At 37.7% G+C, this 23228-nt stretch overlaps 1 protein-coding gene across 2 annotated transcripts in view; it reads left to right on the forward strand.

The window, feature by feature from the left end:
* LOC119779917 (tenascin-like) overlaps positions 1 to 23228 on the forward strand; it is a 55172-nt gene that overhangs the window by 24752 nt on the left and 7192 nt on the right. Inside the window, exons 6-10 of one of the 2 annotated variants that reach the window (XM_038279766.1) lie at positions 925 to 1040; positions 15174 to 15327; positions 16831 to 17100; positions 17693 to 20557; positions 22393 to 22515. In XM_038279766.1, the coding sequence (XP_038135694.1) occupies positions 925 to 1040; positions 15174 to 15327; positions 16831 to 17100; positions 17693 to 20557; positions 22393 to 22515 (3528 nt within the window). The remainder of the gene's footprint in view (positions 1 to 924; positions 1041 to 15173; positions 15328 to 16830; positions 17101 to 17692; positions 20558 to 22392; positions 22516 to 23228) is intronic. The other variant, XM_038279767.1, reaches the window with a different exon arrangement.

Raw genomic sequence — 23228 nt, forward strand, 5'->3', positions numbered from 1 at the left:
GATTGGAGATCTGCTTATTGTTCATATGAAGATCCATTTTATACTCTACTGTATTTCTGGTTTGGATTCAACCAATTCTGGTAAAAGTATTGGTATATTTCCATTTTTACTGAACAAAAAGACTGACTGTCAGCCACATGATTCTAAATTAGACTCTCAGGGGTTGTAAATCATTAATCTGGAAACTATCTTTAATGATAAAACCATCCTGTATTATTTTAGCAGTATATTTTACTTTTTAACCAAATCCTAGTAGACAATAGTTTGTATTTTGGGGTGTTGAGGACCAGGTTGTTTATTATTTAATTTAAGATCAATCACATGCATTTACTTGATATGATGGGTATCTCATCTCTGTTGCAAAGAAACACACTTTCAGAAAGAACAAATTATCTGCCGCTCAGTTTGTTTCCTTTTGTAATTAAGTTTGTGGAGATAAAAAGTCCTTATTTTAACTGGGGATCATTAATTGTTTTTTTTTTATATGGAACAAACATTAAAACATTTACTCTGCTTTTCCTTGAAGGTATAAAGGCAGATTTTGCATATCTACTGTAAAATGAGAGCATTTTACTGATTAGGATATTAGGGGACGAAAAGAAACCATGACAACTGTATTAGAGGAAAAAGGCTTGTTTTTTTTCTGAGTGTATGTCTAGGATATTACATCATGTTGACCAGAGGTTTTAATGGAGTTTGAAATGATGGGCAGTTTGTGTTTTGTTTAATTGTTCTTTCAGTTGCTATTCATGGGAACGGTACAAACAATGAGCAGTAAAATTTTACTGGAGACCACAACTGGAATCAATAGGAATACACAATTTTGCATAGTTCTGGTTGTATGGTTTTTGATTCAGAATTACAAAAAAAGAAAAAAGCTACCCAGTGCTTTAAACCACTCACAATATTATTTCCTCTTTTTAGCCATGAGTGGTGTGCCACAGCTGAATGTTGAGGACATCACAGAGTTTTCTGCCACTTTGATTTGGACTCACCCTTCTGTTCAATATGATACCTATTACATCACCTTTACCAGCCTGGTAAGCTCCCAACATTTTTCACATTACAATGCATGTTTGTTGTATATACAGGTGCTGGTCATAAAATTAGAATATCATGAAAAAGTAGATTGATTTCAGTAATTCCATTTAAAAAGTGAAACTTGTATATTATATTCATACATTACATACAAACTCATATATTTCAGATGTTTATTTTGTTTAATTTTGATGATTACAAATGACAACAAATGAAAATCTCAAATTCATCATATCAGAAAATTAGAATATTACTGAAGACCAATAAAAACAAAGGATTTATAGAAATGTTGGCCAACTGAAAAGTATGAACATGAAAAGTATGAGCATGTACAGCACTCAGTATTTAGTTGGGCCTCCTTTGGCCTGTATTACTGCAGCAATGCGGCGTGGCATGGAGTCGATCAGTCTGTGGCACTGCTCAGGTGTTATGATAGCCCAGGTTGCTCTAATAGTGGCTTTTAGCTCTTCTGAATTGTTGGGTCTGGTGTATTGCATCTTCTTCTTCACAATACCCCATAGATTTTCTATGGGGTTAAGGTCAGGAGAGTTTGCTGGCCAATTAAGAACAGGGATACCATGGTCCTTCAACCAGGTACTGGTAGCTTTGGCACTGTGTGCAGGTGCCAAGTCCTGTTGGAAAATGAAATCTGCATCTCCAAAAAGTTGGTCAGCTGCAGGAAGCATGAAGTGCTCTAAAACTTCCTGGTATGTGGCTGCGTTGACCCTGGACCTCAGAAAACACAATGGACCAACACCAGCAGATGACATGGCACCCCAAACCATCACTGACTGTGGAAACTTTACACTGGACTTCAAGCAACGTGGATGAAGTGCCTCTCTTCTTTTCCTCCAGACTCTGGGACCTTGATTTCCAAAGGAAATGCAAAATTTACTTTCATCAGAGAACATGACTTTGGACCACTCACCAGCAGTCCAGTCCTGTTTCTCTTTAGCCCAGGCAAGACGCTTCTGACGCTGTCTGTGGTTCAAGAGTGGCTTGACACAAGGAATGCGACAGCAGAAACCCATGTCTTTCATACGTCTGTGTGTGGTGGTTCTTGAAGCACTCACTCCAGCTGCAGTCCACTCTTTGTGAATCTCCCCCACATTTTTGAAGGGGTTTTGTTTCACAATCCTCTCCAGGGTGCGGTTATCTCTCTTGCTTGTACACTTTTTTCGACCACATCTTTTCCTTCCCTTCGCCTCTCTATTAATGTGCTTGGACACTGAGCTCTGTGAACAGCCAGCCTCTTTAGCGATGACCTTTTGTGTCTTGCCCTCCTTGTGCAAGTTGTCGATGGTCGTCTTTTGGACAACTGTCAAGTCAGCAGTCTTCCCCATGATTGTGTAGCCTATAGAACTAGACTGAAAGACCATTTAAAGGCTTTTGCAGGTGGTTTGAGTTAATTAGCTGATTAGAGTGTGGCACCAGGGGCCATCAATTTTGAACCTTTTCACAATATTCTAATTTTTTGATATGATGAATTTGAGATTTTCATTTGTTGTCATTTGTAATCATCAAAATTAAACAAAATAAACATCTGAAATATATGAGTTTGTATGTAATGTATGAATATAATATACAAGTTTCACTTTTTAAATGGAATTACTGAAATCAATCTACTTTTTCATGATATTCTAATTTTATGACCAGCACCTGTAAAAGAATCTTGATCATCTCCATCCTGCAAAATTGAATGGAAGCTCTGGATGGATACTGCGGCAGGTCTGGCTGTGTAGCAGCCTTAATGATCCAAAGAAGTTTTACTCTACACATAAAACCCCTCTGATTTTATAAGAAATTCCTACTTGACATTAAATTGGCTTAATATGAGATGCATTAAATAATATACAACATCCAGGTCACATTCCTTCTCAATAAACAGGCCCTAACTCTAGCTTTGACCGCCAAGAAGTACATTTAGACAAATTAGCAAAATTAAAATTTCATCCTTAGTAGAAACATCTATCATTAATTATGTATCATTTAGTACAGTAAGTAAATTATACATGTTTAAAAGTTTAAAAACATACCACATATAAAATTGTGAATTTGCATTTTTTTCTTTACTGGAGTTTTAAACACTTAGGGTACAAGTAAGGTCTAAAATTGAATATTTGTATCCAACCGCTTTTACTCTGATACTTTTAAACAAAGTCAACAGTCACATATTGACATTAATGACTAAGTAAATAGAGTCCACCTAGTGGAGGTTTTGATATTGTTGGTATAAGCTGTTACCCAGGACAGCATCAGAGAGATAGATTACAGGTGCAATAACAAATTATTTCCTTGACAGTTAGTGTTTTGAGAAGGTTTTCTGTTTCTTTTATGCATGTTCTGTCAAATGGAAGTTGAAGAGTTGGTGTCTACAGATTGCTGCTGAGAAAGTTATTTATTTTGGAGCGGACTATGTTCAATCCTGCACTGATATGTTCGAATATTCCCTGCATTCTAATTGGTTGGAGAAATAGCAGAGGGAGCGGCTCACCTAGGACACAGAAAACACCACTAAGTCCTAATGTTTGGACCCTATTTACAAAGTACTTGGCTTTAAATATCTCCAAGAAAATGTGTTGATATAACATCAGAATATATACCATGTGTTGTGTAACTGCAAACCTACAAAAACACGATGATCCATCTAAACAGGCAGGAAAAGCAAAGTGGGTATAATTCAAAAAGAAAGTTCAGCTGTGGTCAAACTGAAGTAATTACAGAGAACCACAACTCAGGATAGAGAATCTGTTGTTAAACATTTATTATTTGTGCTCTAGAAAAGGTCCCAGAAAAACTGTTGCACACATTCAAAATTTGCGACAAACCATGTAGCAAATGTAAACATTAGAAAAAAGGTGATCTGTTCCCATGAGACAAACATTTAGTCAAATAAGCTAAAGGAATATTTTTAAAGAAACTGAACAATCTGCAGTTTTAAAAGCAGATAACTCAGAGGCCAGAGCAAATAAGATAGACATACAGTATATATATATATATATATATATATATATATATATATATATATATATATATATATATATATATATATATATATATATATATATATATATATACTGTATATATATAGTCTCTTATTTAACAGGATAATTGCACAGTGTATTAAATAGTGATTGCACATTAGTTATTGCAGTTGTAGTATCACATTGTAGAGTCTGGTTGCAGCAGGGATGAATGACCTGCAGTAGCACTCCTTTTTACAAACAGGGTGTATGATCTTTGACTAAAAGACCTACTCAGCTCCTCTACAGTCTGGTGCAGGTGTTGTCCATGATGGATGTAAGCTTGGATAGCACCCTTCGCTCTCAGCCACTTTATCCACTAAGTCCTCCAGAGTGCAGCCCAGGACAGAAGTGGCCCTGTTTGAGTATTAATACCTTCAGGTTACAATAAGATTTCATGGGGGTACAATTCTCTGATATATTTGCAAATGTTGTGTTTTCATGACAAAATCTTGCAGCTCTGACTGGAAATGACCTTAGAGTAAACATAATAAACAAACAGTTGCAAAAGATGTTATTTTTAAAACCTATAAAGCCTTTAGTAGCTTTGTTTAAATAACTACCATATTACATGCCTATTTCATATCGAATTACAGCAGAATATTGGCACAGGTTCTTTTCCTGGATTCATTTTTACGCCACGCTCATGGATTTATCAGAACATTATTTTCTAATCTAATTCCAATGTTATTTACATAACTACAATTCTGAGTATTGCTTTATTTTTTTTCTTTCATTTGTTATGACTTACAAGTTGTTTGCTAATAAGAAAGAAGGTGAAATCATCTGGAAATTGAAGCAACCAAAAGTGAAAAAAACACAACAAATACAAAATCCTTCCAGAATTTCCACAATTTATTGAATAGGCAAAAAACCTTTTTTTGTCTGCTGTCCCTCTTTCTTATTCATTTTGGCTTCATGTTTAAGCCAACAGCAGATTGCTTTTATTTCCAGGAGGACACATGCTGCATAGAGAACACCTGTGCCAGAGACTAACACCTCATTTTCCTCTTTAAAACATATGTTGCATTTCCTCCTTCTCCAACCAGACTTGAGGACATTTCCTTTCCCTCATAGGAACCCTTTCTAAGATTCAGCATTCAAAAGGGATGTTTTTTGGTGATATAGTTGGCAGCTCAAACACCATCAAACCATCTGCTGCTCTGGTTGTACAGGGAAACACAAACGTAAACATAGCAACAGAGACACTGTGGGATGAATCAGCTCAGTCTGCTGCTAAGGTTCACCAACAAGACAGAGCAATACTGCTCCTCTTTTCCTCTTTTAGGGATATTATAATCCTGCTATTATAGCTGGAACAGTAGCAGATATATAAGCGTCACTTGATTTATTTAATTGATCAAATGGACTATATATGTAAGGCCCATAAAAATGTATCTAATTCATATATGTGTTGTCAAAATAAGATAAAAATAAGCCATTTCACTTTGATAAATATCATTTTAGAATATGGCATCCTTTTCTGTCCATTCTGTAAGTCATTTTAAATCTGCAGGAACATACAATACTTCCAATCCAGCAAACTGTGCATATAATTTTTAAAGCCTTGAAAAACTCACAATATAATTGAAATTACATTAAATAGTCAAAGGAGACTAACTCCACTGCGGCATTCAGATGGTCGGAATTTTTTGTGAGAAATGAAAACTAGTGGTGGGCGTATAATAATGTGGAGTTTTTTTTTTTCTATAAACAAATCAGTGTTTTATTAAGCCCTATTCATTTAAAGTACAGTTCCATTATCAACACAGTTTATCCATCTTCTGTTGGATACTTCCAGCTGAATGAGGCATCATGTAGCAAAGCTCAATCTTTGTTCAATTGTATTTGTACATCCCGATAATTTCAGTTTATTTTAATGGCCCACATCTGACTCTATCAGAGCAACACTGGAATGTGACTAAAGGGAAGATTCTCACTACGAATGTCTTGCCAACATATCTGCAATAGTTCAGACTGATGATGAGGGAGGTATTCTCTTGGCACACCTTATGGCAACACACACCCCAGCTTGGCAAAGTGAGTTCTTACCAGATAGTGGAAAGAAGTACCTTTAAAGTGGCTGATGAAAATCAAGAATAGAATATATTGCAGTTACATTTCTCCTTTGATTTTTTTCACAAAAAATAATGGCACAATATTTTTAGAGGATCAAGATCTCTGCACAATCAGGTACTGTCTGCTTCTTACTTAAAGGTATAGAGGAATAAATAAATAGGTGGTCCTCCTAATTGTCCATTATTCTGGTGATATGTTTACGTAAGGCCGTCCTACTCACTCGTCTCTTTAGCTGTTGTGAAGGCTACATTTTCAGACAGTCATTGAAGGGTCGTGAAAGTGTTTAAGAAGTGTATAAGAAAAGAAATGCCTCAGATGAGGCAGATATATCCCGGAATGCTTTGCACGGTGAGCTCTCCTTGCAAATCAATTTGGAATTTGCTATCACACCAGCCAGCTGTCGCTACCCAACAGCAGTGACTAATAACAAAATAGTGCAGGCCTCATTTGGTGGAGGAGGAGTCATGTTACCAACTGGGAGCAAAAAGTAGTGTTCATCTGTCCAAACAGTCAGTTAACTGAACTCACTATAAAGTCCGCTATATAGTCCCGGCTCTATATAGTGATTGAGGGATTTAGGGGTTAGGGCGGACGTCCGGGCACAGTAAGCTTGTATGAGCTATCAGACAAAACTTTTAAACAGAGTGTGCATGAGGAGAAATGGGCTTGTGCATGCTCTCTCACGCCTTTAACAGGCATTACGTCTTGGGAGCGGGTACAGGGTTGTTCATGTGCATGTTTTTTTTTTTTAAGTAGAGAGGGCGGGTGTTTTAAAAAATTCCAGAAAATCCTCCACAAGACCTTTGAATCTTCAGTAAAAGACCCCAATTTATGCTTTGCTGTTTCCCATCCAGAAAGTCCTCACAGGTTCCCACACATTTTTGTTGCCATAGCAGCCTATTACTTCAGGGGTTTGTCTGTTTTAGAAAGTTTTGACATCTGGTTTCACATACATTTTCAAGGACAAATGTGGAGGAGGACATTTCCGGCGCTTTTCCGAAACTCCTTTTTTTTTACATAGTCAAGGCATCTTTTGCAAAGGCTGTAAACATTACAAACATGATAATGGTACAGTGACCCTCACTGTTGTTTTTATATATCAGTTTGGAGATACATAACAACTTCTTATTCAGCTGTTCTCCAGGATGTCTTGTTCACAAAAATATGTGGTTGATCTACTGCAGAGGACAGTTAAGTAGTGGAAAGATACCAATTGCATTGGTATTTGTCAGAAGTGTTTAGCAGAGAAACTGAAACGGAGAAGGGAACCAAACAGAGATACAGCTTTTTAACCTCACTCTTTAAATTATTTAAATTTAAAACTGTCACCGAGATGAAAAGAGAGCCACTCACTGTTTTAGATTACAGAAAGCAATCTGGACAGTTTACCACTTCACTGCACATGCTATTTCCTTTTGATCATTTTTCCCTTCCCACTACATGTCACAGTGAGTGTCATTTATCGTAATTAGTTTCAACAGGACATTGATGTGTCCAGCAATGACTTCATTGAGGAGTAAAGACAATGCAATGACTGGAGGAAGGAAGGAAGGAAGGAAGGAAGGAAGGAAGGAAGGAAGGAAGGAAGGAAGGAAGGAAGGAAGGAAGGAAGGAAGGAAGGAAGGAAGGAAGGAAGGAAGGAAGGAAGGAAGGAAGGAAGGAAGGAAGGAAGGAAGGAATTTTGATATCCATCTACTGTATTTTTGTTTTTTATTTGTTATTTTTAAAAAAGTGACTGATTAGAATCCCTGATAGAAGATGAATACCTATGAGGAAAGTCATGTTATTAGTTGGAGATGTATTTAATTCCAAAATAATTCTAACTTCTGGTGGAGTCAGATTTAAAATAATTTTCTATCTTTAATTTGATTTGTTTCTATACCTATGGATTACGATGCGAAAGGAGCATCAATAAAAATTTTTTGAGAAACCATGATAGCATGCAGCGAATTACCTTAGGTTGGAAAAGGACCCTTCAATCCAAAGCTGCATCACTGCAGCATACATATATTTATTTTTATGATACATTTTTTTGTATAAGCAAAGTCTTTAATGTTGGAAGTCCTCCTTGCCATCACCCTGATCTTCAGTTTCCTTAAAATATTTTGTTTCACATTGAAAACGGTACTCTGACTGATTCATGTAAAACATTAATAATATTTCCAGACAGAGGAAATCGGTTGGGAAAACAAAAGATTTCAACATAAATTTGTCAGAAATTGATTTCAAAGCAAGTGCAATATTACATGATAGCATATACAAAAAGATAACAGCAAATTTGAACATTTCCCCAAAACAATTTATAAATATTTTCAACATGTTTCACAAACCTAGCTCTAAAGTTCATTGCTAGAATGTCTCTATCAACTTGATAGTCACTTAACATCCTCTGCTGCTTTCTTAACCTCTAACTTGATCGAGAAATTATCCTTAAAGACAAAAACAAGAACTCTGAAGTCGAAGGTTGCATGTTCAGTCAAACATGAGAGTCATGAGTGAAGTGAGGTATTCCAGAGAACAAGAAATAATGCAGATGTGAGATGCTTGTTGTCATGGAAATATATAAACACTGTCAAAAACATGGTGGCTGCCAGAGGGGTGACATCACCACCGAAGCACAGCTGTGACACAGGACAGGACAGACGGACAGAAAGAAGGAGAAAGACAGCGTTCCTCTGCCCGATGGCGTTTACAGATAAACGAATAAACAGCAGCTGACATGAGAGTCGATTATCAGCTGGAGGAAAGGAAAAGTTCAGCCTCATTCTGGAGGCGCTGCACAGACTCATACAAACAACAGATTAGCAATTAGAATCAGGAGAAGCTGTGTTTATTGTTTTTTGCTTGTTTGTGTCTTAGTTACAGCATTCATCTGCTTTTCTTTTTTAAGATATCAGACCTAAATACAAACAGCAACATACTGACATCATCACATAGTTTTTTTTAATCGAATGAAAAATCAAGAATCAAGAGTCTTTATTGTCAGCATGTCACCATAACGAAATGTATTCCCTGAGGGAAAAGTATCAGCTATATAAACAGTTCTCTGTGAATGTAAACTTCTTTAAGTCTGGATGTCTGTTTTTTTTTTTTTTTTACGGTAAGTAATCTCTAGTAAATTTAAAAATACATCTTGTTCTCAGCTCTGCACATTTTGTTTTGCTGTCTTATTCATTTCTGTATAGATTTATGAGACAAATTTTACAACATTTATGAATATGCAAATATGTCCCCAGATACAATAATAACCAATGCAAGCATCTCAGACCTTATTTTTCATCAGCCACAAACACATCAGCTACTAAAGCAGCTAAATAGATAAATCGGTAAATTCAATTCAATTTATTTATATAGCGCCATTTCGCAACACAGGTCGTCTCAAGGTTTACAGTTCATCAGATCATACAGTCAATTAATTCAAAGTTTTCTATCAAAGGAAAACCAGTTGATTGCATCGACCTATTGAATCGAATGCAATCCCTCACACTAAGCATTCTTGTAGCGCAGTGGAGAGGAAAAACTCCCTTTTAACAGGAAGAAATCTCCATCAGAACCAGGCTCAGTGTGAGCGGCCATCTGCAGAGACCGACTGGGGTTCAAGGAGACAGAATCAGAGATACAAAAAAATAAATCCCTTCCTTGTATAACTCAAGCATCAGCTGTGACAGATATAGAGATTTTCTCCTAGAATAGATATTTGAATAGAAAACAAATGTATCTTATTGTACTACTGCAGAAAAAAGATTCAGGTGTGCCAGAGGGAAAGTGAAAAAAATGTAAGCATGTTGATTCACACAAAGCTAAGCTTAAAAAAATATAAGGATAGACAGTTAAATAAGAGTAAATCTAAAGTATAAGATAAACTACTTTACAGTTTTTAAAAATAGCCAACTCAGATTAAAGATCTTCACAACTGAGTATTATGAGAAGACCCAATTTTCGTTTATACTTAATGTCATGTTTGGTTTAACGTGTCTAACCCACATGCAGAACACTCAGAGGCTGAAGAAAAGTTCAAAGGTTTATTGAGAAGAGTGAATGGAATAAATGAACTGATCCAGAGGGGAACTCGTCTGGTCACGAGTGGGTTCTGAAAAGCACACAGATAAATCAGATCCAGGACTGGTTACGAGTGGGTTCACTGCAGAGGGGGACAGAGGAGTTAGTGGCGGTCCAGGTATTTAGCAGGATGAGAGCGTGCTGGGCTGTACCTGTTCTGGAGTTGAACTGAGCAGCTATGGGGGGGAACCTTGAGGGTCCAGAGGCAGTCGGCAGGCTGAGGGCTTGGTGGAGGCAGAGCTTGATTTGAGTGCAGGCAGATCAAAGATTAGAGTTTCCTTCCAGTATCTTCTGAGAGCAGGCAGGCAGATCTTTGACAGGGATTATTCTCCAGAGATCTTCTGAGAACAGACAGGCAGATCACCGGCAGAGAAACTCTTCAGGGTTTCAGGTTACTGGCAGATTCAATCTATGAAGCAGAGAGGAGAAAACAGATTAGGTTCAGGTTTTCAGGGAGTCAGAGGTTCAGACAGGCAGGTTGGCTCAGGCTTGCTAACCGTTACTGGCAAACACTCTGGCCCTGGAGAGAAATCCTCTGCCTCCTTAAATACGGATCTCCTGATGAGCAGATGAGCGACAGGTGGTGCAATCAGCTCCGGCTCCAGGAGATCTCGTACGCCCTCTGGTGGAGAAAGTGGACAGACCTGCATATCCCAACACTTAAAAAACAAAGAGCAGAATATTTATAAGAATAAAAAATAAAATAAATAAAAAAGCTCAAGTAGCTTTTCAGTTCCTTAACACTTCCAAAAATTATGTAATATTGCCAATTTTATTCTTTCTTTCATTTCCTGCACTGGGTCGAGGAAGCATCTTAAGACGCTGCTCATGATGAGCTTATCTCACCACTTCCTCTAATGACAAACTGCATCAGAGAAGATGAATGATGCCTACATCACTGAAAAAAAGAAAATTAATGCATCTACTTAAGCATAGTTAGTAATTTTATTACCGTTGTTTTGTTTCCTACTCTGCTCATGAAACAATTGTGTTAAAGTAACTATGCTTAAGTAGATGCAAAAATGCATGAAGTTGTACAGAGCCAATAAAGGTCTTCAGAACGCCTCCTTCATTCCAGCAGGTAGAGTCTACTCAAACCCTTCCTGTAAAGAGCATCAAAGTTGTAACTCTTGTCCAATTTATCGTTAAGGTGAAGATACAGGTATTTATGAGAATCAACTATCTCAAGCTCAGTTCCCTGGATCTGCACCTGCAGTAGTCCAACAAAACATTCACTTTTCTTTACACTTGCTCTCCTGAACAGGAGATCTGCCAGTGTAGCTCCTTTAGGGGCCCCCTGTCAGAGTCACTGCCCACATTCAGACATGCTGCTGTTGGTAAAAGAGATGGTTGATTCCTGACACTTCGAGTTTGTCCCTTAAAGTCGTTTCTGGTTGGAATTAAAGGCACTGGAGAAATCAAAGGATGAGATCGCTACGGTGCTTTCAGGCTTCCACTGGTGAGAGCTCTGGTCAGAGCTTGATGCAGGGGAAAGATGACATCATCGACTCTACTGCCAGACTGCTGAGGGTCGGACAAAGACCTCATCAGTTCTTAAGATGGTTGATGACCACCTTTTTAAGACAGGGTCTATAAAATATAATTTAATTGACCCTTACTAAAGAAAGTAGAACTTTCACACTATATTTTACGCTTCATCAAAATATCAAAGCACTGTATTGTATACGCACAAAAACAAAAATTTGTGCATTTAATTTCTTAATATTGACTCCTTTTTCCACTATGGTTACAAAATAAGACAATGATGTTGCAGGATCAAGATCCTCAAATGGATTCAGCGTTTTTTGGCACCAGTGGGATTACACCTGATTTCAATTTAAGCAACAATAAAAATAAAAGATTTAAGAAAACATGCCCAAAAGTTGAAAATAGTGGGACCAGTTCCTGGTCATAATAACTATATTAGATCCACAGCAGTTTATTTGGAATATACAATAGAAATTCAACAATCTCTTGAAATTTCCTGGCAGATATTTGAAAGTTTTTCACATAACAGTTTATGTTTTAAATAAAGATGTGTTTCAATCTGTTTTATCTGATCTCATCTTATTGGGTGTAACCACTAAGTTCTCCCTTCAGAGACGTCTCTGGGACCCTCATACAGACTGGTCCTTTCAGGCTGTAATCTGTACCAGCTGTAACGTTATCTGTTTTTAATTTTTCAGTAGTTTTCTCTTTACAGTAACAATGTTTGATTTATACTGGGAACTGCTTTACACTTATAATTTATTAATTCCACTTTAACAATAACAAGACATTCCAATAAGAATCATAAATAATTTCTGGGAAACACTATTTGATTTACAGGTGATGCATGAAATGACCAATTAAAAATGTCTTCAAATCAGCTAGCATGACCAAAGAATTGGTATGTGTTCATTTTTACCTTTACATTTAGATATATAATAATAAACAGTAAAAAAAAAACCAAGTAAAATATGTATGTGAGCATCGACCATCCTGAGTGTCCTTAGTATCCGAAGTTTTTTTCAAGGCAAGTCCAGGATGGCTACAATTTGGTTTTTTGAATGAAATAAAGCTATTTCATATCAAAATTACCAGTTTAATTTGACGTTTTATGTGTATGAATTACATGTAGCTACATTTGATCAAACTGTAACATTACCTCTTAGACTAGAAAAAGGTTATTCCATTTCATTGAGCCATAGTTAACTCTGTGCCATTTCTCTCTTGTGGTCACCAGTGGAACATTTCACATATGTTGGTTTCACTTTCCAAGACCCTGAAGTGATACTAAAGTCTGCAGAAAGGGAAAATTGTTGGCAGATTGGGATTGCAAACATCATTAGTAGCGTAGCGTCCATACCACTTACTGCTAGGTTCTTGAAAAAACACTTTTCGTTTCTACGGAACATTTAAAGTTAAGCAAAATTACTTATATATAGCTTACAACTGTCTGACATGCAGAAATGCATTTAAAAAGAAAACGTCCGGCTTTGAGTTTGATTTTCCAGCATGAATATTGAGTTGCTCTGTGGCCGTGCCAATACTTTGACACCACAGGGGCTGGATCTATTTAAATGTATGTCTTGAATTTATTAGAAGCCACAGTTTAAATGATGTAAGCCTCATTATCATGGAAATGAATGGAATTGCTTTGACAAGAGGACACTGAATGGGGCAACCAGCATAGTGGCCAACCTTACAAACAGCTGGTGTCCATTTAGCGAACAGCCTGGTATCCTTTCATTAGAAAGCCATATGCACTTAGCTGAGCAACTGTTTAATGATGTAGCTGCTGCTTCATGGAAAGAGTATCTGTTCTAGATGCCTGAACAGATTAGCAAGAATTATGAAACTTTGAAAGCTCCTAAGAACATGCTGTTTCTTACCAGAGCTTTAACTTGAATAGTTTTAAAAGACATGTTTGAAAACTAATCATTTCCATTTCAGCAGGAATGATTACTTAAAGTCTGAAGCTTAACATATCAACTAGCAGTGAGTGTGCTGTAAATATCTTCATGTGTATACCAGATTAACAAACTCTAGATCTTTAGTTTTATCAAAATAAAAGCTTTTTTCTTTTTTTACCAACTTCGATTTGTATCCAAATTATATTTAAATACTTCACTTCTTGTGAGTAAAGACGAATATATAAATGCAAATTACATTGTATTATTTTTTATTAAACTTTTTAACATCAGTAATGTGTTCACTTTTAGAAGAGGTATATTGTTCCTCTTAATAAAAATTTATGTTACACCAATTGTGATTATTTTAGAAAATGTTCCCAAAGGCCCAATTTGTACCAGATTTAGGCAGCCATATTGTCTGTCAGACCTTCAGGACAATTCGAATGTGGGTAGATTTACTCAAGACATTAGTTGTAAATGTCATGATCTTGCCTCGGATGAGCGGTCTGATTACCTATTTCATTCACCTGCTTAAATCCGCCCAGTTCTCATTACCGCTCATCTTAATCACCTGCTTCAGCCTCTATATAACCAGCCTTCAAACCAGTCACAGAGATTATTTGAGCCCTTGGTGAGAGTTCTCTAGCGTACCTGTGTGTTCTGATTGCCTTATCCTTACCCGTTCTGCATCTGAACCTCTGGGCCTGCCTGTTCCCATCTGATCTGTTTGCCTGACCTGTCTTCGGACTCCTACTGAATTTCTAACTGTCTGTTAACCGAACCTGGAACGATTCCCCAACTTCATTCTGGATTTCCCTTCGGCACCTCTTCAGAACTTTGATATCATGGCTCTGACAACTGAGCACATGTCCGACACCAGCTTGGGCTTCACCCTCTGGATTATTCTGCCGTCCTTCATCTGCTCTGTTCTGATCTCCTGCCTGTCCTCCGACCTCACAGATACCAGCGCCCCGGACTCTCTGGGTGTGACTTGTTGTAACTCGCTGGCACCTCGCTGGTTCCTGCCTTAGACACAACGCTGTTCACTGCAGTTCCGTCTTTACTAAACATTTTGTTTCTTTGTCTTTATTATATTGATGCCATGATTTTGACACTGATGGCTGGCTTGATTGCTCATTTCATTCACCTGTCTAGCCCTGCCCTGTTCCTCATCACTGCTCATCTAATCTACCTGCTCCTGCTTCTATTTAAACTCACTGGTCCCAGTCATCTGTGTCAGATTATTCTTGAGCCTTTGGTCTTGAGAGCTCTCTAGTGTTTCTATAGTGTTGTGATTGTCTGATCCTGACCCATTTCTGTATTTCGACCTTTGAGCCTACCTTTTTTTGCTTTTAGCAGTTATTCAGTAGTATGTGACAATCCGGGTCAACCGGTTACTAATCAGTGCAAATAAAACTTACTTTATGTACAAAAGGTCTTAGCATGGTATGGTATGTTTGGGTCCATAACTACCTCAAGAATGACTAGAAGAGAAATCAGCATAAAATTTTCATGTTTTTAACGTTATAGAAGGTATGCATTTACCTGCTCCCCACTCTCTTTTCTCTTTACCCTACAGAAGGAGACAGATCAACAGATAACCAAGCAGGTGGATGGAAGCCTGACTGTCTTCACTCAAACAGGCCTGGCAGCTGGACAGGAGTACATCGTTAGCATTGTTGGAGAGATTAATGGCAGGAGGGGAGCTGAAAGCTCAACTAGCTTTATGACCCGTAAGATTTCTGCCTTCTGCCTTAAGCTGCATTTTACTGCAATGATTATAAACACTAAGGGCCGGATCTATCAAAGGTTTGCGTGTATAAAAACGTGAGCTATTTCACTGCGCACGCTAAAAAATGTACAAACTGATCTATCAACAGCGTGCTAAAAGGATTTGGTCTTTAAAACGTGCTAAATAGCGCCTCTTATCCATTTAGTACTTTTTCTGCAATGAATATGCAATATGGGGCGTTTACACGCAAAAGTATGTCTTGTGGGAGGAGAACATGTAAATATATTAATTTAGCACTCGCAAAGTGATTTATCAAACCTGAAAGCAATTTTGCTAACTCTATATTTAACACGTTTCAAAAGAAGGTGCAAATGGTCTGTATGCGTAATTGCGCACACATGGCAGCGGTTATTGTCGCAAGAAGGAGACATCGAAATGAAGCAAGGAGACGCAGAGAAAGCATTTTTTCACTCCGTGTGAATATTTTTGGAATGAACGAGGAAACGATCATCAGAACATATCGTTTATCCAGCATTGCCATTTTGGAGCTGTTGGGGGAACTCTGAATGGATTTGGAGCCAGCCACAAGGAGGACCCACGCAATACCAGATATCACAAAACTCCTTGCAACATTGCACTTTTTTGCATCTGGGATCTCCCAATCTCGTTTTTCAGAAGTGCTGTCCGACGTTCTAAATGCCTTGTCGCCCTGACACCCTACCGGAGAACCTCGACCCCCCACTTTTTTTTTATTTTTTTATTTTTATTTTTTTACTGCAGTGAAGTAGAAATTCAGCCACATACCACCTTAGGGAATAAAGATTGCCAAAGTTTATATATATATATATATATATATATATATATATATATATATATATATATATATATATATATATATATATATATATATATATATATATTTTTTTTTTTTTTTTTTTTTTTTTTTTTTTTGGGGGAGGGGGTGGGGGTGTCACTGTAAGATTTAAATTTCTTAATGCACTAGTTTGTACAAACTACAAACTACTTTGCCGCAAACCACAAAACGCGCAAAACCATCATTTAAATAGGGCGTCTTCAACAGTTTTGCACCTGCCACCAGTTACGCAATCGCTCTTGTTAAATCACCCGCAAACCATGGTTCAGCCCCTCGCGCAAAATTCCAGTTTGTGAGCGCAAATCACTGCACGCAAAATTAGATCTTGATAAATCCGGCCCAAAATGGTTATTTTCTTAAATAATAAAATTAATGTATACCGCCTTAATATATTTCTGACAATCCCACATTGCAAAGATTTGGATAAAAGGTTAAACATTTTCTACCTGCTAATCTTAATGTAAAGACGAGGAGTTCGGGCTGCAGAGGTTCAGGGAAGTACTGCAGTTAATCTGAAAAGGTCAAGGGGATCTTTATGTAGCACATTACATTTAGCTATAAAGCAACAGTAGACTATTTAAAACAGAACACTTAGTATTTTTCTTTGTCTTCCCCTTCAATTTTTTTCAGTCATCTCTGGTCCAACAAACCTCCAAGTTGTAAAGACCACGTCCACGTCAGCAGTAGTCCAATGGGAGCAGTCACAGGGAGAGATTGACAGGTACCGTTTGACCATCACACCAAACGACGGAATTGGAAGGACTCAGGAAATGACTGTAGAAGCAGGCAAAAGCTCTGCTCATATTCAGCAGCTAGAGGCGGGACGTGTGTACAATGTCTTGTTGGAGGCAGAGAAGGACGCTGTCCGTAGCAAGCCAGCGACCACTGAAGTTGTTCCTGGTGAGTATAAAATTTACTGGTTGAAAGTTGTTATCTGCTCAAAGCTTTCTCTTTAATCAATGGTCAAGCTTAGCAATGTATTTAAAGAAGCAACTCTCAAAGCTTAACTGCTAACATCCACTTCCAGTACTTGTTTCTCTACTGTAGGCAAGTGAAGACAGATGTGGTGATGAGAGGTGAACCTGTTTGTTTCCAGATACCTCATTATTCCAATATCACATCATATAAAACACATTAGAGGGACGTCTGTAAAAGTTAATGGAGTAATACTCTAACCTTTCCATCTGTTCCTGAGTTCAGCGTGGAGATTTCCTTCACAGCAAAGGCACAAACACCAAGTCTCTGCAGAAACAACAAAATTAATCTATTTATTTTATCCTTGCAGGTTTTCATCAGCATTTCTGTGATTTATTGTTTGGTCATAACTGACAAAACATATTGTATATATCGTAAATGTTTATTCTTAAAAAAATCAACAACTTTATATTAAACATGCCTTTCTTCCTTTATTAGGTAAGATATCATCTGAAATACTGCCAAATATGATCACCTTAACATTTAACACATTTGATCACTGCTCTCACATCTTTAGGCAACATTTTCCCAATGGCTGCTACCGAGGACCTGACCGTCCAGGTCACACGAGCACCGGGACAAGATGTTGGCAGCATCAGCAGAGACTACTCAATATCTGTAAATGCCAAAACTAGACCTCTGGTCAACACAAAGACAAGAAATGGTACCAGACCCCAAATAAGAAGGCCCACATTTCCAAAACCGGGGCTGTCACGACCAAATGCAACAAGAATTATGTCTGGAACAAGACATGTTGTGCCTGGTACTTTGCTCAAAAACCCAATGCCACTGAAAATACAAGAGCTGTTAAAAATAAATAAAACTAAGCCAGATGTCCAGATTATTGGTGACCCTGTCCCAGACCATAGTAAAGAGGAATCAAGTTCTAAGAAGAGTGATAGTAAAGGTGCAGTTGTGATTTCTGGGCATAATTTTGCACCAACTGGGGAAAGCAGCTCTGAGGAACAATCTTACACTGACTCAAATATACAACCAGATGCTGGCATTACTGAGGCTGAAAATGAAAATCATTCAGTTACCTCAGCACAAACTAAGAATATTCCAAACCAGGACAAGAAATGTATGAATAAAATTAAGGTGACTAACATCAGATTACCTTTCAAGAACAGAAACAAGGGGTGTAGAGAAGATGCTATAGGGTTGGCAGGCAGTGCATTATCAAGTCTGGAGGAATCACCTTCCAGTGAAGAGGATGATGTTGATTACACACCAGATCCTTTACACAAACTCATAGCTGAGACGTTTGACAAATTAAATATCACAACAATTTCAGTCCATCTGGCAAAACCACTGAATCTCTCGACTGATGCAGACATAGTAAGTAGACAGATTTTAAAGGGGAGGAAGCCACTTCCTCCCCTCTTAGCTTCTTCATCCTTTACTGCAAAATTATCTTATTTATCAGCCAGAAAGCCATCATCACCTGCTGCTGAACCACCCTCATCTCTAACAGATACAGTTTCATCCTCACTTTCATCATTACCATCACCTTCTTCAACAAAACCATCTTTGTCAATGTCCTCTGTCTCATCCTCTGCAAGTAGCTTGGAAGACTTAGATCAACATGGTAATAATGAACTAGACTTTACCACCAACTCTGCACCTACTGTGAAAAGTGAAATACCTAGCTCAGAAGAAAGTAGCATAACTGCTTTCCACAACACTTATCCAAAGAAGGGATTTATACGTCGCCCTTACCCAAACTTATTACGGCCTCGAAACAAAACGCATCATCACCTAAGAGTCCCTGTCAATTCTCCACTTAATTTGGGCAACACCCCAATAAAAGAAACAAAGGATGTTTCATCTTCACCATCTTTTTCTATTTCAAACAAGTCACCCGCACTGGAAGCAGACACACCTGGGAAGGATAGAAACATAGAGGGAGACAGAACAAACCCAAATGCAACCTCTGGGATTGAAGAAAGCAAAAAAAAGATGCTAATAGAGCGAAGACTAAACCCTCTTCGTCGCCCCACTTTTAAGGGAACATACCAACGTCGCTTACATCCAAACCTTCAGAACAGAACCAGGCCAGTATCACAGCTCTTAACCACGCACTCTAAATCTTTAAATCCAAACACAGATACACCGAAAGAACAGATGTTTCCCATTGAATTGAAACAGAATTCTACCCATGTTTCAGAAGATTCTTTACCAACTAAAACTGTGTCGGCAAATCAAGGAAGTGAAGGAACTGGGACAAGAATCCCCCATACAGACATCTCAAATGGGTTTCATCGCAGCGTAAAGGAAAGGGTTTTGCCTTTCTCTCGGCAGCCAAATATTCTTAAGCAGCACCAACATGGCGAATCTGCACAAAACAAAACATTTATGAACTTGAGACAACACCAACATCCCAAAGGCACAATGCGCAGACCATTCTTGGGAAGAAAGCAAAATGGAGGCTCACATGCTGTTGGACACCAGTCTAATGTACCAGGAAAATATAGCTCTGTTGGCAATCCTGAATCACAACCAGAGACACAAAATATACAAAGGTCTAACTCTGGTTTCCAGACTAATCAGTCAGGAGAACAAATTAATGGAATGTTGGGAAAAAATTCCAGAATGCATGAAAAGAAAACTACAGCTAATGAACAGATAGAAGATTTAAACAAAGAAGATAATACCCTGATCCAACTGGAAGCTGCAGCAAATTCCAACATCAAACAGAGAGATGATACTGGCAGAGATATTGGTCCCACAGATAAAAGCAAGACTGTTTCTAAACCTTTGAGACGAATCACGCCTCCAAAAAGACAACCCATTGATACAGCTGATATGGGGCATCAACATGGCACCCACAGAATAGCTGGAAAGCAAGAGAAAGAACTTGCAAAAACAAATCCTACTGCAAAAACTGTTTTTGAGACTGAAAACGAATGGACAGAAGGCTCTGCATCTGAGGTTTCTTCATCTGTGGACAAGAGAGAACCTCTGGACTATGTTGGTGTAAAAAACCAGACCTCTGATGGATTCACTGTGGTATGGGATTCACCAGAAGGGAAATACAAAAACTTTGTTCTTAGTAGAACAGTTGTAGAGAGAGACGAAAAGCCAAAACAGAAGGAAGATAAACAAGAAGAGGACAAAGATCAAATTAGCAAGGAATTCTCATCAGAAAATGGAAGCAATAAGGACAATAATAAAGTACCTGAAGATGTTCGAGTCCCAAATATCCAAAGAGGTGCAGTGAACAAGCCAGCAGATGAGGACAAAGTCTTCAAACAAGTGCTGCCTGGTTCTGCTCGCTCCCTCCAGTTTGATCACCTACCTCCTCAGACAGAGTACACCATAACCTTGCTTGGAAAGGGTCCTGGCATTCTATCCAAACTGCACAAGCTTGTCATCAGTACAGGTACTAACATTGGTGACAAGTGGAATAACAATATAACTGTGAGTGTTGTCAAGTTCTGTCAACAGAGTAACTGTTGTTCTTACACTAGAACCTTTCTAAAATCCAATTAATCCAGAGTAAAACGTCATTTGTGTCATGTATACACATTGTATCACATAATTCATAACTTTGCTTGACAACCACTGGATACATTTTCCTGCTATCAAATACTCCCTACATTTCTATTTCATAAGTGTGTTGTACTCCTGTAAGCTGTGTCTGATTTGTCCTATGTTTGTCCTAAGAACATACTGTATGTTTACTCATCTAGTACATAACCATTTTTATTGTTTTGGAACATTGATGTTAAGAAGTGTGTTTGATGTTTTGTGTTAGTATTGTCTTTGTACACTAATTTTCCAGCTTCCATGAATATGCAAAATATTCATATTCATGAGGGACTACATAATCACCAGTCATCTGCCTTAAAACAATGCAACTTTGAGTTACTTGATGTCTGATCATCCTCTTCACTACTAAATAGTCCTTTAGCATTCTATAGTCCAGGTCTTGTGATATCTTTTTAAATCTCTATTTGGAGCCTCAATTGACCACTTTTATACCAAAACTAAATATTAGATGAGTAGGTAAACCTGAAACATCATGATATTATGATGTTTTATTTGATTACTAATATTAATAAACTAATTATGATTAACATTAAAACAGCCATTAACTCATTGTCTGTATTTACCCAATAAGGAACTATTGCACGTTTACTCTATTTCCACCAAGAAGTCTAAATCAAACTAAATGGTTCCTGTCTTGACTAACCCATTTTCAAATCTTACTGATTTTATGCTATAGTCAGCTGAGTTGACGTCATAAACAACAGTAACCCCCACCCCATCCCCCGCCCCTCATAACTGCATTAATTCACTCCTGCTCTGATCTTCTCTCATTTAGGGTAAGCTAACAGCCAGCTTCACTGACATCCCTTCACCTTTCCCCAAAACCAGGGTAAGACCCCAGTTGGTCATTCTAAATTTGGTTAACGTTTTAAACTTTTGTGTTCAAGTGCAACAAAATTAACAAGGTTAACTCATTCCAGCTGGATGATTTTTGGTCTGAAAATATACTAAGAATATCTATTATAGTGTCAATGTTGTTAAGATTATCACAGTTGCAAACTTATGGAATAGTTAGAGTGTGGAAAAAGTCCATTCCCTTTGGTCATTAAACAAGAGTTTTTCTTACATGTTGGAAAGTAAAAAAAAATCCCTGAAATGACTTCCATCACTTCTTACACAATCCTTTATTTCCAGCTCATATTGCTGTGTCATCTGATATGTTAATGCACATGTTTTCATTCCTCTTTTAATTATCTCAAAAATAATTTCTTTTTTCTCTGTGTGTCATTAACATTTATTTCGCCATGCATTTATTTTCAGGTATGACCTGCTACTACTATATTTATAAAGACTCATAAAGATGTAATTTTCTTCCTTTCCACTCCCCAGGGTCCATCATTTGCATATATTCATACTGTCTGTGTGTATAACTGATATACTGTATATATGTTTGCGCTGTACATATATACACATAAACCTAATGAAGCACCTAAAGAAAATGTGTGAATGGATAAATAAGATTGAGACAAGTGTTTTGGTCCTTTTCACACAATCCATTTATCCGTTTTTCCATTTTTCTTTGTCAAATTTGCATTTTCTTTGCTTTTCTGTTATGTTTGTATATGACCTTATATGTTTCTTGTTTAATTTTTACTATGTAAAACTACGTGTAACAATATTCCATCTTTAACCCACCTTTACTCTGGTTGGATTTTTGTCCTCCAGGACCAGAGCCTCCATCCAACATAGTGTTCAGCAAAGTGACTGAAAACTCTCTGACAGTGTCATGGACAAAACCTAAAAGTAATGTTAATGGTTTTAAAGTCACCTACACCAATGCAGATGAAGGTAAGAAAATAATTACAAAAAACAATCCTGAATAAGACTTTTCCTTACTTAAATGTTGTAAACAAGGTAATGTTTAATCCTTTTGAATCAGGGGTCTCAATCTAAAATCCTCTAAAGCCGTTGTCCTCCTACTTATAGTTTTGTCCCTTGCCCTAGACATCTGATTTAAATAGCTAAACTACAACGTAGCCACAGTCAAGCTCTATTAATGAGTTCATATTAGAGGTAGATGTGTGGACTCAGAGGCATATCTAAAATTTGTAGGACATCGGCGCTGAAGGATCTGAGTTCGAGACCACTAAATGCAATTAAGGGATACCCAATATAGTTTGTATGCTCCAAGTACCAAGATACAAGTTCCTACTTTGCTATAGGTTTGCAGTCTGGTAAAACAAAACATATCAGGAAAGAGACAGTTACTAAGATCAGCTTGTTTTCATGTCAAAAGGGGTGAAAAAGAGCACATACTATTAGTCAGTAAAAGTTTAACTTATAGCCATTTCTAGGAGAGAAACAGGACTAAGCACTGAAAAACAGCCCCAATCATCTGTAATTGAAGATCCTGATGGCAGCAGCCCAAGTGAGGCCTCCCCCCAGGATGCTGTCACAGCATAAAAGATCAGACCAGGTGAAGCTACGGGAAAAAGCAAAGAGAACATATAGTTAGGTCTTGAACTAACAAATACTGCAGAATTGGAAAACAGAGAGCGAAT

The sequence above is a fragment of the Cyprinodon tularosa genome, unplaced genomic scaffold, assembly GCF_016077235.1.
Source record: "Cyprinodon tularosa strain WSP-4 unplaced genomic scaffold, ASM1607723v1 ctg153, whole genome shotgun sequence".
NCBI classification, from domain to species: domain Eukaryota; kingdom Metazoa; phylum Chordata; class Actinopteri; order Cyprinodontiformes; family Cyprinodontidae; genus Cyprinodon; species Cyprinodon tularosa.